The sequence below is a fragment of the Polypterus senegalus genome, chromosome 7 (assembly GCF_016835505.1).
Source record: "Polypterus senegalus isolate Bchr_013 chromosome 7, ASM1683550v1, whole genome shotgun sequence".
In the NCBI taxonomy this organism is placed as follows: Eukaryota; Metazoa; Chordata; class Cladistia; order Polypteriformes; family Polypteridae; genus Polypterus; species Polypterus senegalus.
This window is the reverse complement of record NC_053160.1, coordinates 123,968,893-123,984,507: the sequence shown is the minus strand read 5'-3', so window position 1 is coordinate 123,984,507 and position 15,615 is coordinate 123,968,893. Positions and strand designations below refer to the sequence as shown.

At 40.9% G+C, this 15,615-nt stretch overlaps 1 protein-coding gene across 2 annotated transcripts in view; it reads left to right on the top strand.

Moving 5' to 3' along the window:
- rad17 (RAD17 checkpoint clamp loader component) overlaps window positions 1-15,615 on the top strand; it is a 120,189-nt gene that overhangs the window by 4,288 nt on the left and 100,286 nt on the right. For both annotated transcript variants that reach the window (XM_039759243.1, XM_039759242.1), the window contains exon 3: window positions 13,910-14,155. In XM_039759243.1, the coding sequence (XP_039615177.1) occupies window positions 13,910-14,155 (246 nt within the window). The remainder of the gene's footprint in view (window positions 1-13,909; window positions 14,156-15,615) is intronic.

Genomic DNA, 15,615 nt, shown 5'->3' with positions numbered 1-15,615 from the left:
TCTGAAGCGTTTGCCATATGAGAGCAGTTCAATAGACAGTGGGCATGGCTGGGGCAGCGTGTGCTTGATGCTGTATACCGATTAATTCTGTTCCTGATCAGCTGCTGTTAGAGCTGTGATTCCACACTCTTATACAGTGGGATAAATAGTGAGAGTGGTGCATTGAGAGGAACAACACTAAAGGAGCTATGGTATTTGGAATGGTTTGGCCATTCCGTGGACCATTATATTATACCATTATATTGTTACAGGTTAATTTACAATCAGATGCCTTAAACTAATAAACAATATGTGGTTAATTTCAGTGTATTTATAAAGCTGCGTCGGGCATGTGCATCTAAAAAAGAAAGGGAAACCACACTTTAACAAAAGCACTGCTTTGACGCTGGGTGCCGCCAGTTTGCAAAACCGAGCGGAGAACTTGCATACGCCAGGGTTTAAGCTACTGTGAAAATGAGCTTGGCTTTACGCCAAGTTTAGGTTTTATACATCGCAGTTTGAGTGGGGAAACGGGAGTATGCAACTTTTTTGTGCGTACACACCGTTTATACATGTGTTTCCTAATGATGACTTTGAACAAGCCATAGCCCTAACAAGCTAATTAAGGTCTGAGACCTCAAATATCCTGGTGGTACCCAAATTATTGCACGGTGCTCCTTTTTTTTTCACTGTACAATTATTCAAAACAAAAACAATGCACTAATCCCTGAACGGTGTGCCAGTTCATCACTACCGCTGTCCACCGTGTCCACACGTTTTAATTATTAACAGTATACATTATTTAAATTAAGGTAAAAATGTATCTATGGTGTAATATATATATATATATATATATATATATATATATATATATATATATATACTTTACTGCATGTCATCTTAAAAATATCAAGAGCTCCATGAAGATAGCACCTGGAAATCTAAATTGACTTATTAGCTAGTCGTCATCATCTGCAAATACGCACTCTCTTCTACTGAAATGTATTCCTTTATTGTTATGGTGTGGTACAATGCAATTCAATATGCAGATACTCCATAAACTTATTTTCATATAAAGTGGTAAAATAACACCACAAAAATAATACTATAAAGTTGAAAAATATACAATATGAAAGCATAAGTGGCTCAGGTTGTGTAATATTACAACTGTAATGCAAGTTTATAGTGGGGTAATTGTACTTCTATGTACAAACAGTTCTACTGGGAGCACTTGATGGGCTGATTTAGTGCATTTATAGCTCTTGGGTTGAAACTGTTTCTGAACTGCGAGGTCCCTCCAGGAAAGGCTCTGAAGTGTTTGCCGAATGTGAGAAGTTCAAATAGACTGTGCCCATAGCTGAGACGTGTGCTAGAAGCTGTATACTGATAATTCTCTCCGTTCTTGACACAATTTGTGCTAGAGCTTTCTGATCAGCTGCTGTATAGCTGCGATTCCACACTCTGTTACAGTGGGTTCAATACTCTGAGTGGTTCACGAAGTGTAACAATGCTAAAGCAGCTATGGTATTAGCAATAGTTTGGCCATTCCGTGCACCATTATATGGTTACAGGCTGATTATGATGCCTTAAACTAAAAAGGCAATATGCGGTTAATTTCAGTGTATTTGATAAAGCTGCCTAAGGGATGTAAATCTAAAAAAATAAAGGGAAACCACACAGGAACAGTAGCACTGCATTGACTCTGGGTGTTGCTAGTTTGCAAAACTGAGCCGAAAATTTGCGTATGCAATGGTATGAGCTGGCATGAGAATGGGCGTGGCTTCACACCATGTTTAGCTTTTATACATCGCGATATGAGTATAGAACCGGGTGTATGCAATATTTTTGTGCATATGCACTGTTTGTACATGAGGCCCCAGGTAATTGAGATTGTTTACTATAGAGGTAAAATTGACCTACTGGTTGAAACAGTCTTGCAGCCACATCTGGTCCCCTGGACTGAATTTGATAGCCACTGATATATATATATGAAAAGATATATTATAGCTCCTTGTGTTGAGATCAGTTTATTTGTAACTTTCTGTATTGGATGCATTGGGTAGAGTGGCAGGTAGTGTAGTGTGGTGCTTGGGGCTGCTACTTCTTAGCATGAGAATCTTCTGGGTATTCCCTGAAACATGCTTGTGAAATTGAGACTTGGCTGAGTAAGGTTTGCTGAAGTAAGCCTCCTTTTGCAATCAAGGTTCAGTCTGTTCTAACAATAAAAAGTGTATCTCGTTAACTGAAGATGGGCTTGGGCAATCCACGATTAAGAGTGCACTTGTGATATTTAAGCACCTCCCAAGAACCGATTGTCTAACATACAGTGGGTACGGAAAGTATTCAGACCCCCTTCAATTTTTCACTCTTTGTTATATTGCAGCCATTTGCTAAAATCATTTAAATTGATTTTTTTCCTCATTAATGTACACACAGCACCCCATATTGACAGACAAAAAATTTTTTTGAAATTGTTGCAGATTTATTAAAGAAGAAAAACTGAAATATCACATGGTCCTAAGTATTCAGACCCTTTGCTGTGACACTCATATATTTAACTCGGGTGCTTTCCATTTCTTCTGATCATCCTTGAGATCACCTTCATTTGAGTCCAGCTGTGTTTGATTATACTGATTGGACTTGATTAGGAAAGCCACACACCTGTCTATATAAGACCTTACAGCTCACAATGCATGTCAAAGCAAATGAGAATCATGAGAACAAAGGAACTGCCTGAAGAGCTCAGAGACAGAATTGTGGCAAGGCACAGATCTGGCCAAGGTTACAAAAAAATTTCTGCTGCACTTAAGGTTCCCAAGAGCACAGTGGCCTCCATAATCCTTAAATGGAAGACGTTTGGGACGACCAGAACCCTTCCTAGAGTTGGCCGTCCGGCCAAGCTGAGCTACCGGGGGAGAAGAGCCTTGGTGAGTGAGGTAAAGAAGAACCCAAAGATCACTTTGGCTGAGTTCCAGAGATGCAGTCAGGAGATGGGGGAAAGTTGTAGAAAGTCAACCATCACTGCAGCCCTCCACCAGTCAGGGCTTTATGGCAGAGTGGCCTGTTGGAAGCCTCTCCTCAGTGCAAGACACATGACAGCCCGCATGGAGTTTGCTAAAAGACACCTGAAGGACTCTGAGATGGTGAGAAATAAGATTCTCTGGTCTGATGAGACCAAGATAGAACTTTTTGCCCTTAATTCTAAGCGGTATGTGTGGAGACAACCAGGCACTGCTCATCACTTGTCCAATACAGTCCCCACAGTGAAGCATGGTGGTGGCAGCATCCTGCTGTGGAGGTGTTTTTCAGCTGCAGGGACAGGATGACTGGTTGCAATCGAGGGAAAGATGAATGCGGCCAAGTACAGGGATATCCTGGACAAAAACCTTCTCCAGAGTGCTAAGGACCTCAGACTGGGCCAAAGGTTTACCTTCCAACAAGACGATGACCCTAAGCACACCGCTAAAATAATGGAGTGGCTTCACAACAACTCTGTGACTGTTCTTGAATGGCCCAGCCAGAGCCCTGACTTAAACCCAATTGAGCATCTCTGGAGAGACCTAAAAATGGCTGTCTACCAACGTTTACCATCCAACCTGACAGAACTGGAGAGGATCTGCAAGGAGGAATTGCAGATGATCCCCAAATCCTGGTGTGAAAAACTTGTTGCATCTTTCCCAAGAAGACTCAGGCTGTATTATCTCAAAAGGGTGCTTCTACTAAATACTGAGCAAAGGGTCTGTATACTTAGGACCATGTGATATTTCAGTTTTTCTTTTTTTATAAATCTGCAACAATTTCAAAAATTATTTTTTTTGTCTGTCAATATGGGGTGCTGTGTGTACATTAATGAGGGAAAAAATTAATTTAAATGATTTTAGCAAATGGCTGCAATATAACAGAGTAAAAAACTGAAGGGGCTCTGAATACTTTCTGTACCCACTGTATGTCATGCCTCAAAAGACTACATTCGATGTAGTGGCTACCATCGAACCGAGATATTTGAAATCGCTCACTATTTCGATGTACTCGTTATTTAGAACAAGTGGAAGTTGAGGGCCGAAATCGGCATTTACTATCATCTGTTTGGTCTTCTCGGCATTGATTTCTAAGCCAACTACTTGCCCTTCATTGCTGACTTGTTCAAGTTGTTGTTGGGCTTTTTTGCGACTGCCTTCAATTAGTCCGATGTCATCAGCAAAATCCAAATCGTTGATTTTCTGTTTGGGGTGCCTCGAACTTAAGCGAGGATGAGTAACAAAACCATAGTCTCCTGCTGACTTACGCATGACGAAATCGATGACAATAATGAAAATGAAAGGGGCCAAAATGTCGCCTTGGAGGAAACCAGTTCTAGTAGTAAACTCACTTGAGAGGTGATTGTCTACAAGCACTTTGCTGGTTGAATTAACAGAGAGTTTGAATTGCGTTGACTACTTTCTCTGGGATGCTATAGTGACGAAGGATTGCAAACATAAATGTTCATTTAACCGAATCAAAAGCTTTTCTAAAGTCGACGAAAGCCGCAAAGAGCGGAAGATTCTTGCTAGCTGCACCTTCGAATAGGCGGCAGAGGATGTGAATTTGTTGAGTGCAACTGCGCCCTTTGCGAAAACCAGCTTGATTGGGACGTAATAGAGTGTCGACTACAGATTGAATTCGATTGAGTAGCATAATGTTGTACACTTTGGCTGCGATTGACATTAATGATATGCCTCGATAGTTTGTCATAAGTTGTAGGTTGCCTTTTTTAGGTATAGGAACTATGATGTTAGTAGTCCATTGCTTCGGCGCTGTGCTGTTTTCGTAAACATATCGGCAAATCATGAGTAGCTTTGTACGAATGAAATCGCCACCGCCTTTAAGAACTTCAGGTGAGAACGCATAGCCAATACCAGGGGATTTGTGCTCCTTCAGTTGGTCAACAGCAGCATCAAATTCAGCCCGCGAAAATTTGTTGGTCTTGATTGAGAGGTCCCTGGCGGCTGGACTTGGGAGTGTGTCAGTGGCTGAGGAGAGCTTTCCATTTTAGAAGATTCTCGAAGTACTTGGTCCATTCTTCGAGTAGTTCACCTTGAGAGCTAGGCATTGATCCATCTAGCTTTTTGACAATTGTGTGCTTCTTTTCTCCTTTGCCACTAAGTTCGTTTACAATCTCCCAGGTTCTCTGAAGCTTTTGTTTTTGCAGCGAGTTAGAGTTCTTCAAGTTGTTTGTTTAGGTGGGCAGCTGAGTCTGACTGATACGAATCTGAGACTTTATCGGCTAACTCCCTCCACTGTTTGAGTAGCACTAGATCTATTTTGGTTGAACAACTTCTTGACCTTATCCCGTTCATCCAAGAGGTTCAGTGTTGTTTTGCTCACCCAGTCAGGGCCCTTCCTGTTGCGTTTTACTCCTAGAATTTCGCTGCATGTCGTCTCGACTGCTCTCTCAAGATAGTCAGTCATATGTTGATTGAATGCTGGTAGGCTTGCCTTCTTCCTCCAGTGCACTGAACCGGTTTTGGAGCTCTAGATCGAATCTCTGTTGGAATTCGGGGTTTTTGAGTAGCTCAACGTTGTACTTCCGGCGGTTAATTGGAGCCTTACGGGTCGTTCGAAAGCTAAACTTGATGTGCGCAGTTACAATTCTGTGATCTGAATCAACATCGACTGTGTTATATGCTTGGCAATTTTTTAGCAAGTTTTGCCATTTGCTGCTTATGAGTATGTGGTCGAGTTGTGCATGAGGTTCATCCAGCTTGTGATTTGGGTGCTGCCAAGCCCAAAGTCTACTTGGGCGGTGTGGAAAGTGTGAATTGACTCGGCGTAGACTGTGGCTCTCGCACAGTTCAATTAGACGATGGCCATTGTCGTTCGTGATCTCGTGGAACGTGTGTCGACCGATGATACTTGGGTTGGTCTTGTGGCTATCTTTGCCTACTCTGGCATTGAAATCGCCGAGTACAAGGAAGGAATTTGGTTTAGAGTTGTTTGCAATTCGGTGTAAAATCCGTTCTTTTAAGCGTGTTTCTTGTTCATCTCTTCTGCGTTGTTCTCGCTGCAATTTGTTGGGGCGTAGATCGCGATTATGGTGATTTTAGGATTGCCGTTTAGGTGAACAACGACTATGCAATCTGAAACTTTTTGGGCACTAGCAATGGTCGAAGCTATACTCAGCTCTAGTAGAATACCAACTCCTCCTGTGTTCTGAGTTGTTGCTGAGGAGAATACTTTTAGCCATTTCCTTTCGTTGGTCCATTCAAATTTGAGGTCATCGTCCAAGATCTGCCGGTGTTCCTGAATAGCGAGAACTTTGAGGTTTGAATTTCTCGCATCCGGATATTAGTTGGTGTTCTTTACCGGGTTTCTTGAGTGTTCGGACGCTCAGGGTGGCTATTCTGAATTCTTTGCGATGTTGATGGTATTTTGGTGCCGTTGGATCTCGTGTGTGGTCAGGCATCAAGGTTCTTGCGATTTGCCCTGATTCCATCATGAGTGCAGAGCGCGTCCGCAACACTTGATCTTTCCGGCGACGCAAGCAATCGGATGCATTCCGCGGATTTTCGTTCTTTTATAGAATCTGGTACTATTTTACTGGCCGGGCGATTACCCCTAGCCAAACTCTCCTCTTTTACATGGGCTTGAGACCGTTTACCGCCAAACTCCCCCGGGCTGAGTGCCCAGTGTAATAACGCTCAGTGGCAAGCAGAGTTCATACAGTACACATTGTGGATGGATTAACCAAAAAGGTTTCAGTTTTTGCCATTAGTGTCATGCCCCATTGTCACTCCTGCTGAATGAGTTTGCACTCATCAGAATGTCTAATTGCACAGTATGACAGGCCATACATGTCGGTGTCATTGAAAAGGACTAACCTGTGCATTAATGCAGTGAATAATTTCTAGTTTACACAGTCAGCCTCTAATGAGCTTGGAGGTTCTGTTATTTGCACACGAGTGTAATCTGTTTCACCTCTGATGTTTGGGAATCTTAAATAACCTTATCAACTGTCACTGATACAACTAAGTAAAAGGTCAAATTGATGTAAACATTTTTCATTGCTAATACATTTTATTTATATAGTGCCTTTCCCATGCTCAAAGGCACTTCAGAGTTTAAGAAAGAATGGGAGGGTATACAGTATATAACATTGTACTAAACCAAATTAATAAATAAATGAAGAGTAAGATAGGCTTTTCTTTGAATTTACTAACAGCCAACATAGTTGATGATCTAGCACACAAATACAGGTTACATGAACATCTTGACATAGTGGTAAACTGAGAGAAGGGTAATAAAGTCCGGTAGAGTTAAAAGCCTTCTTGAACAGATGAATTTTGAGTTGTTTTTTAAAAGAATTCATGGAGTCAGCTGACCTGATTAATTTCGGTAGGCCATTCCAGAGCCTGGGCGCTATACAGCTGAAGGCCCTGTCACCCATGGAGTGTAGATTAGTGTGGGGCACAACAAGATTGCCAGAATCAGAGGACCTTAGTGGGTGGACAGGTACATAGTGATGGAGAAGGTCACTGATGTAGTTTGGCGCAAGGTCGTTTAAGGTTTTGTAGGTTATTGGTAGAATTTTAGATTCGATTCTGTAAGACCCAAGGAGCCAGTGAAGGCGGAGCAGGATGGATGTTATGTGCTCGCTGCTGCTAGGTTTGAGTAAGGCCTCTTGCAGCCGAGTTTTGAATAAGCTGGAGCTGTGATATAAGATTAGAAGGGGCACCTGCCAGTAGGGAATTACAATAATTGATGCAGGATGTGATAAAAGCATGGACAAGTTTCTCAGCATTAGAAAAGGAGAGGAAGGAGCGAACATGTGATATGTTACGGAGGTGAAAGTAAGAAACTTTCTTAATATGATTTATGTGGGCGGAATAAGAAAGGGAGGAATCAAAAATGACACTAAGATTCTTTGCAGTAGAGGCAGGTCTGATGAGATCACTGCCAAGATGGACTGGGAAGGAGCTCATTTTATTAAGTTGCTCTTTAGTCCCAATTTGCAGGAGTTCAGTTTTGTTGCAATTTAATTTTAAAGAGTTCTGCTCCAGCCCGGTATTAATTTCACTGAGGCAGGTTGTGAGCTGAGAGAGCTCTGATGAAGTTCCACTTTTAACATTGAAATAGAGTTGAGTATCATCTGCATAAAAATGATAACCCAGTCCAAAGCTACGAATAATATGGCCAAGGGAACCATATAAATACAGAAGAGCAGAGGACCGAGGACAGAGCCCTGAGGAACTCCTTGTGTGACTGGCACTGAGCTGGATCTGCTGTTGCCAAGACTAACAAACTATTGCCTATCAGTCAGATAAGACTTGAACCACTGGAGGGCAGTGCCAGAGATACCCAGCATGTTCTCCATTCTGGACAGTAGAATGTCATGTCTGACAGTGTCAAATGCTGCACTGAGGTCTAACAGAATTTAATATGCTGGTTTGTCCAGAGTCTGCTGCCATAAGCAAATAATTGGTTACCCGAGGCAGAGCAGTTTCACAGCTGTGCTGTGCCCTGAAACCAGACTGAAAGGGTTCAATCGCATTATTAGAAGTTAAGTAGTTGTTGAGTTGGGAAGCTTCAACATGCTCAAAAACTTTTGACAGGAAAGGTAAGTGGGGAAATTGGGTAAAAAATTGTTAAGATTGTCAGCATCAAGGCCAGACTTTAACATTGGGGTTGCATAAGTGATTTTAAAAGTGAGCGGCACAGAGCCAGTGTCAAGGGATGAGTTTATTATTGTTGTAATAGTCAGGATTATGGCATGAAGGCAGGATTTAAGAAGTGTGGTGGGGATGGGGTCCAGTACACAAGTAACCGGCCTCATCGTACAAAGCAGGTCATTAACAAAAGCAGATGTGACTGGTGAGAACACCGAGAAGGAGCTGGATGGAGTGGGAAAACAGGGAAAGATATAAACAGATGTATTTATGTTAGTTGAATTATTTACATCTTTAATTTTGTTATGGAAAAAGTGGAGAAATTTCTCACAGACTTCAGTAGAAGAGGTAGTTGTGCCAGATGCGTGTTTGAGTAGTTCATTAACTACAGAGAACAAAACCCTTGGGTTGTCATGGCCACTTTGTATTATTCTGCCATAATGGGTGTTCTTGGCAGCAGTTGGTGCTTCTCTGTAAGCTCTTTGGTGGTCAGAGAAAGCCTGGATGTGCACGGTGAGGCCAGTCTTGCGTGACATTCTCTCAAGGTGTCAGCCAGCTCCTTTCATAGATCGCAATTCTGGGTTATACCAAGGAGCTGAACACTTAAAGGTAACCTCCTTATGTTTTAAAGGAGCTGTTTTATGAAGGGGAATGAAGGGGTGAGTTATAGTGGTCAACGAGACTATATACTGTTGATGGAATAGGAGAAGACAGTAAAAGATCAGAAATTGATCCAGAAAGAACAGAAGGACAGATATTTTTTAAGGTTTCTGTAAGAAACAGGTGAGAGGAGGGGAGACATAATGAGACAATGAAAAGTACTGCTTTATGGTCAGAGAGTCCCAAATCAGTGCTGTAAATGTTGGCAACAGATAATCCAGAAGTACAGATCAGATCCAATATATGACCACCAGAGTGAGTGGGGGAAATCATGTTGTCAGGCTTTGTGGGTAATTGCATTTGAGGTGTGTTTTTTTTTTTTTTTAAGCTGTTGGCAAATGTTAAGGGATTAGTTCTGATCTTTAATTACTTGTTGCAGACAATCTAAGCTTCCTCATTCAGATTTCCAAAGAATGTTCAATCCACACTATGAACTGCATTGAAGTTAACAGGGAAGGAACTGAACTAGTTTTGAATAGATTAAAAGTGGACTTTTAAGTGTCCCTGTGGACTATGGAAGCATTTACCAACTATGCTGGATTAATTGTTATGGCCAGACGTGCTCCAACATGACTAAAAAGAAAAAATAACACAGAATAAATGACAAGCTCAAACAAACTACAACAAATGGCCACAAACTAATAAGTTTAAATAAATAAATAAAAGTATTTCTTTGCGCTTGCAGAGTTTCATTTTTGGGCCACAAAGCAGCAGCATTTGTCTAACTGGTTCCATTTTTTGAAGTTGTAGCTATTTTGTTTCCCATGTATCTTTGCAGATACTGTACAATTTTCTTCCATCAAGAAGACAGTCTTTATAAATAGTAAATCTTTATTATTATTTTTATTTATTTCATGTTGGTTTTTTTTGTGTTTTCTGATGGGGGTGAGGGCTTCTTTAAGACTTTTCACTCCTAGTTGTAGCACATGGCTAATTATGCATGCAAATTAGTCTTGCAGTACTATGCTGAGCGCCCACAGGGATAAGAGTTCTGTATCTGGTGGCAGTACTCATAATTATAATTGTTACCTAATGTACCCCTACAAACAAGATGTTTTTCTTTTTAACTCTTTCAGGGCTGATGTTGACTTTTGTCACAATTCAGGGGTAGAGGACAGTAATCAGTAAACTGTGACAAAACTCGCCCTTGCATTTTAGTTCGACTCTTTGCTAGAAGGAAAGTTACATAGCTTTGTTGATTTAACCTCATTTCCTAGTAGCGAAGAGCAAACAACTTCTAAAATGGCATCAACATCTGGTGAGAGACCAAACTGAATGTACAAAGCAAAATACTTCATGGACGTTTTATGTAATTTTGGTGAATAGGACTCTTACTTGTCTGACTCTTGAGTTTGATGCAAGTTTTTTGGAGATGGATATTGAAAACGAAAGTGAGGTACCAGCATCATCTGATCGGTCACCAGCTGATAATGATGCTGAACACTTTCGTGTAGCTGATGCGCCTACAGCATTGTTTGCCTGGGAGGACCACCACTTATGATAAGAGGCACAAACCATATTGCGTCACACTGTGACCTCCACCGCCACTCCCTTGCTATGCGAAGACAGCCAGGCAGCCAGCCCACCTGCTGGCTATCGAGACGCCCTAGTGCAGCCACTACTGCCAGAGATGCTGAACATGTGCCAACAGCAGCCACAGCACATAGCAACAGACGTTTTATGTTGATTTATGTGTGAAACCATTGCTTTGTGTGCTTTTCTTTTTTGGAAAAAATATTCGGCCCTCAAAGAGTTAATGCATGCATGGTGAAAGGCTGGAGTACTGACCTGGTCAAGATGGCATGTGCCAGCAGATCAGTAATGATCTTGCAGTATGCATGCATGAAAGTCCTATGCATAGCTGTTAAAGCTCTGTGATGATACATTCTGGCCTTGTAAGGCATTGTGTTCTAAGCCAGCTGTAGGATTAATTTCCAGGAGAATATTCGGCGAACAAGGTGTGTGGTTAACACCGCATCTTCACTGCAAAAAAGTCTTTGATATTTTGTCGATCAGCAATAGTAATCACAAACATCTGTATGAAAATCACCTCTACAAGTTTCAGGTTGCTTTTTATAATGAGTGTTTCTCTTTTAGTGGCAGATCCATAATTACAAAACACTTTGTCCTTCCTGAGTGAAAAGCTCTTCGAGTAGTGAGAATTGCTACATCAATGTAAAGATTTATTAATATCTTAGTAGTGAAAAAGAAAAATATGGTTCATTATAGCAACAGAGGTTGAGTTCATCTAACTGAGGTGTGCAATTGAATCTGTTTATTAAGTTACTATTTCTTTACAACTAGCCGTTCCCCGTGGCTACGGCCTTGTAGTAGTGAAAGAGGACGAACTTTAAAAATCAATAAACAAAAAGGTATTGCTACCTAAGCGGAGGCAAGTTACACTCCAAAACTCAGAGGTAGACTGACTTCCCACTCCTGACATCATGCTTCTCCCTCGCCCCACAGCCTCTGTCTCAGATTAATGTGGATATATTGCACCGCAAGCAAACTAATAGATAGATATCTATTTCTATATGTATAGCGAGCCACTAGGGGGCATACCGCCACCCTAACACAGACAGGCAGGAGACCAGTTTTGCCACACTCCACACGTTTATTTACAGTTTGCAGTGCAGTAACCACAAGGCAACACACCAACACCATTCAGTCCCTTCTTACTGTCAGTCCTTCTCCCTCCACTCCTCTTCAGCTTTGTCCTCTCCTCCCGACTCTCGCCACTTATGGAGTGAGGCGGCCCTCTTTTATATGGACTCCAGGTGCCTAATGAGCTTCTTCCGGCCATACTGTGTGTGTGTGTGTGTGTGTGTGTGTGTATATACATACATACATTGGGGTAAATAAGAAGTATTTGATCCCCTGCTGAATTTGTAAGTTTGCTTATTTACAAAGAAATGAACAGCCTCTAATGCAGGGGTCTCCAACACGTCGCTTGAGAGCTACTGGTAGTTTTCCACCCCTTTTCAAGTAGCTCACCAAAGGGTTAATGAATCATAATTTTTTTTTCATTTTTTTTTTTTAGAAAAAATTATATTACGATCCATAGTCTGAATTGCAATCTATCTTTTCAATGTGCTATACACTTAAGAGAATACCCAGACTCAAACTCATCAAGACCTAAGTAACACTTTATTTTAAATATCAAATAAAGTTGAATTCAATTGTTCTCTCATTTGCTAGCTAAGCAGAGTTAAGGAACACGCCCCGAAGCTGGTGAGTGAGTGAGGAAGGCTACTCTCGGCCCACTGTGTGTTTCTCGGATTTCAATTAATAAATCAATACTGCAAGCGAATTATGATACATAGTGAAATGAGAGAAGTCACAAAATCAACTGGAATGTTTAAGCAAATTTTAGAAAAAAAACTGATCTAAATCCGTTAAGTAGTTCTCTTCTGAAAAGTGGACAGACATTGGATTGTATATATTAGTAAACCTTCAAAATTAATATGCAGTTAAAGTCTCAACAGCATTCTCAACATTTCTGGAGTTTAGTAGAGCCAGATACTGTAACTATAATAATCTTCACCAAGAGGCTCTGAAAATGACTGCTTTGTTCAGGTCTACATACCTCTGTGAGTCTGCCTTTTCTGACATGAATGTCATGAAATCAAAGTTCAGAACAAGGCTGAAAGATGAACATTTAAATGACTCCATGAGCGTGATCCTAAGTGGCTGCACTCCACCATACACCTCTATTGTTGACTCCATGCATTGCCAGTCTTCTGAATAACTAAAAAAACACATCACACATGCAACAAGCAAAACAAGCTTATTCAGTTTGTTTGGGTTGAAATAAGCTATGAGAATAAATGTTAGAAAACATGAGTAGCTCTTGGCCATTTTCATTTTGTAAAAGTAGCTCTCAAGGTAAAGGTTGAAGACCCCTGCTCTAATGTTTATGGTTGTTTTATTTTAATGGAGAGAGTGACCGGTTATCAACCAAAAATCCAGAAAAAAAAACACATTACATAAGTTATAAATTGATTTGCATATCATTGAGAGAAATAAGTATTTACTCCCCTACAACCCTGCCAGAATTTTGGCTCCCACAGATTGGTGATTACAATCAATCAATCAATTACAGATAATCCTGATCTTAAATCATGTGTATAAAGCACACCTGTCCACAGAATCAATTTCTTCCATTGCAACCTCTTCACCACCATGGACAAGACCAAAGAGCTGTCAGAGGATGTCAGGGACAAGAATGTAGACCTGCACAAGGTCATAATAGGCTACAAGACCATCAGTAAGAAGCTTTAGCGAGAAGGTGGTGCGATTATTTGGAAACAGAAGAAATATAAAATGACCATCAATCGCCCTAGGTCTGGAGCTCCATGAAAGATCTTGCCCCCTAGGGTGAGGATGATCATGAGTAAGGTGATGGATCGCCCAAAACCACATGGAAGGAGCTTGTTAATGATCTGATGATAGTTTGGACCACAGTCACCAAGAACACCATTGGTAACACACTATTCTGTAATAGATTGAAATCTTGCAGCACCTGCAAGGTCCCTCTGCTCAATAAGGCAAATGTACAGGCCTGGATGTTCACTGGAAAACTTAAGACTAATATCTAATATTTATCCCCCTTTTTTTTTTTTTTTTAGTTGACCAACTGGGTGCAGCCATCCTTTGATTTATTCACATGTGGCAGTTTACCATCTGTAAAATCCAACAAGAGAACGAACTCCGGAGATCCAAAGTACTTGGACTGCTCTTCTAAATTTTTTGAATCTAAAAAACGAGTAGGAAAGAGGTCTTCTTCCAGAGAGCATCATTTTTCTTCTACAAAGGAGTACTTTGACTGCCATGAAGATGAACCATGGGTGGAAAAATATAAACCAAAAACACAGGTAAGTATAAATAGTGTCACATTTCTATGTGCAAGTTGATTATTTTAAGCTGATTTCTGTTTGTGCTGTCTTGTTTTACATTTACTAATTATATATATTTATTTATTTATGTATTTATTTTTAATGATTTTAAAATCCATTGTTTATATACAGTAAAACCTAAATATTATTTTAAAGAGCGTCTCCGATATCACGTTACAGCCATTACGATAGACATGCCACCAGCAATAAATACGTACAATGCAACAAAAGTAGTATACAGTAAATGTGTGTACAGTGACACTAAACGTACGTACATGTACTAAGTACTGTAAGTAGAAAATTAATTATGGTTACTCACCAACAATGACACAATGACTTGTCCGATAACAGTGAGTTTTATTTTACTGCACAACAAAGGAGAGCGTTACAGCCCTTAAAGGAGCCACTTCAGGTGATTGTGTAGCACTGCCATTGTTCTTCTTCTGGCAGTCTTCAATCCAAATCCCTAAAGCAGATTCCATCCAGACTACTGCCTTATTACATCCACTTACAACTTGTTTTGCACCCTGGTTAAAAGGACACTGCGGCCGTAGATCTTATATTCCTTTCCTACTTTTTAAATAAAAAGAATCGTAGCCTTCAACAAATCCAAAACATTTACCTTTTCGGCAATCGTTAACATCTTCCGTTTGTGCTTGGGCACGGCCCCTGAAGCAGTAGCAGATCGTTTTGGAGCCATAATGAAGGGCTTGACTATGCACAAAGATAAACACAAAAGAGCACAACTCTTTACACAGCAAAACACGTTGATGCTGAATGAGCGAGACGAGTCTTCCTGGTTAACACTGCATTCAGCAAGCAGGAACTTAACTGCATGCTCTGATTGGTTAGCTTCTCAGTCATCCGCCAATAGCGTCCCTTGTATGAAATCAACTGGGCAAACCAACTGAGAAAGCATGTACAGGAAGTAAAAAGATACATTGTCCGCAGAAGCAGCGAAAAATCTGCGTTATATATTTAGTTATGGTTTCATATAAAATCCGCGATAGAGCGAAACCGCGAAAGTCAAAGCGCAATATAGTGAGGGATTACTATACAGTGATTACTATCGCGGATTTTATATGTAAGCATATGTAAATGTATATTGCGGATTTTTCGCTGATTCGCGGATTTCTGCGGACAATGGGTCTTTTAATTTATGCTACACGCTTCCTCAGTTTGTTTGCCCAGTTGATTTCATACAAGGGACGCTATTGGCGGATGGCTGAGAAGCTACCCAATCAGAGCACGTAGATACATATTAACTAAAACTCCTCAATGCTATAAGATATGCCTCCTGCGCGGTGCTCGATTGTTTGCTTGTCTCTGCCTCTATCTCACCTCTCTGACATTCTCTGCGCCTGACGGAGGGGGTGTGAGCAGAGGTGCTGTTTGCACAGAAGCTATTTGCCTAGTGGATACGGACGCTCCTCTAAGAA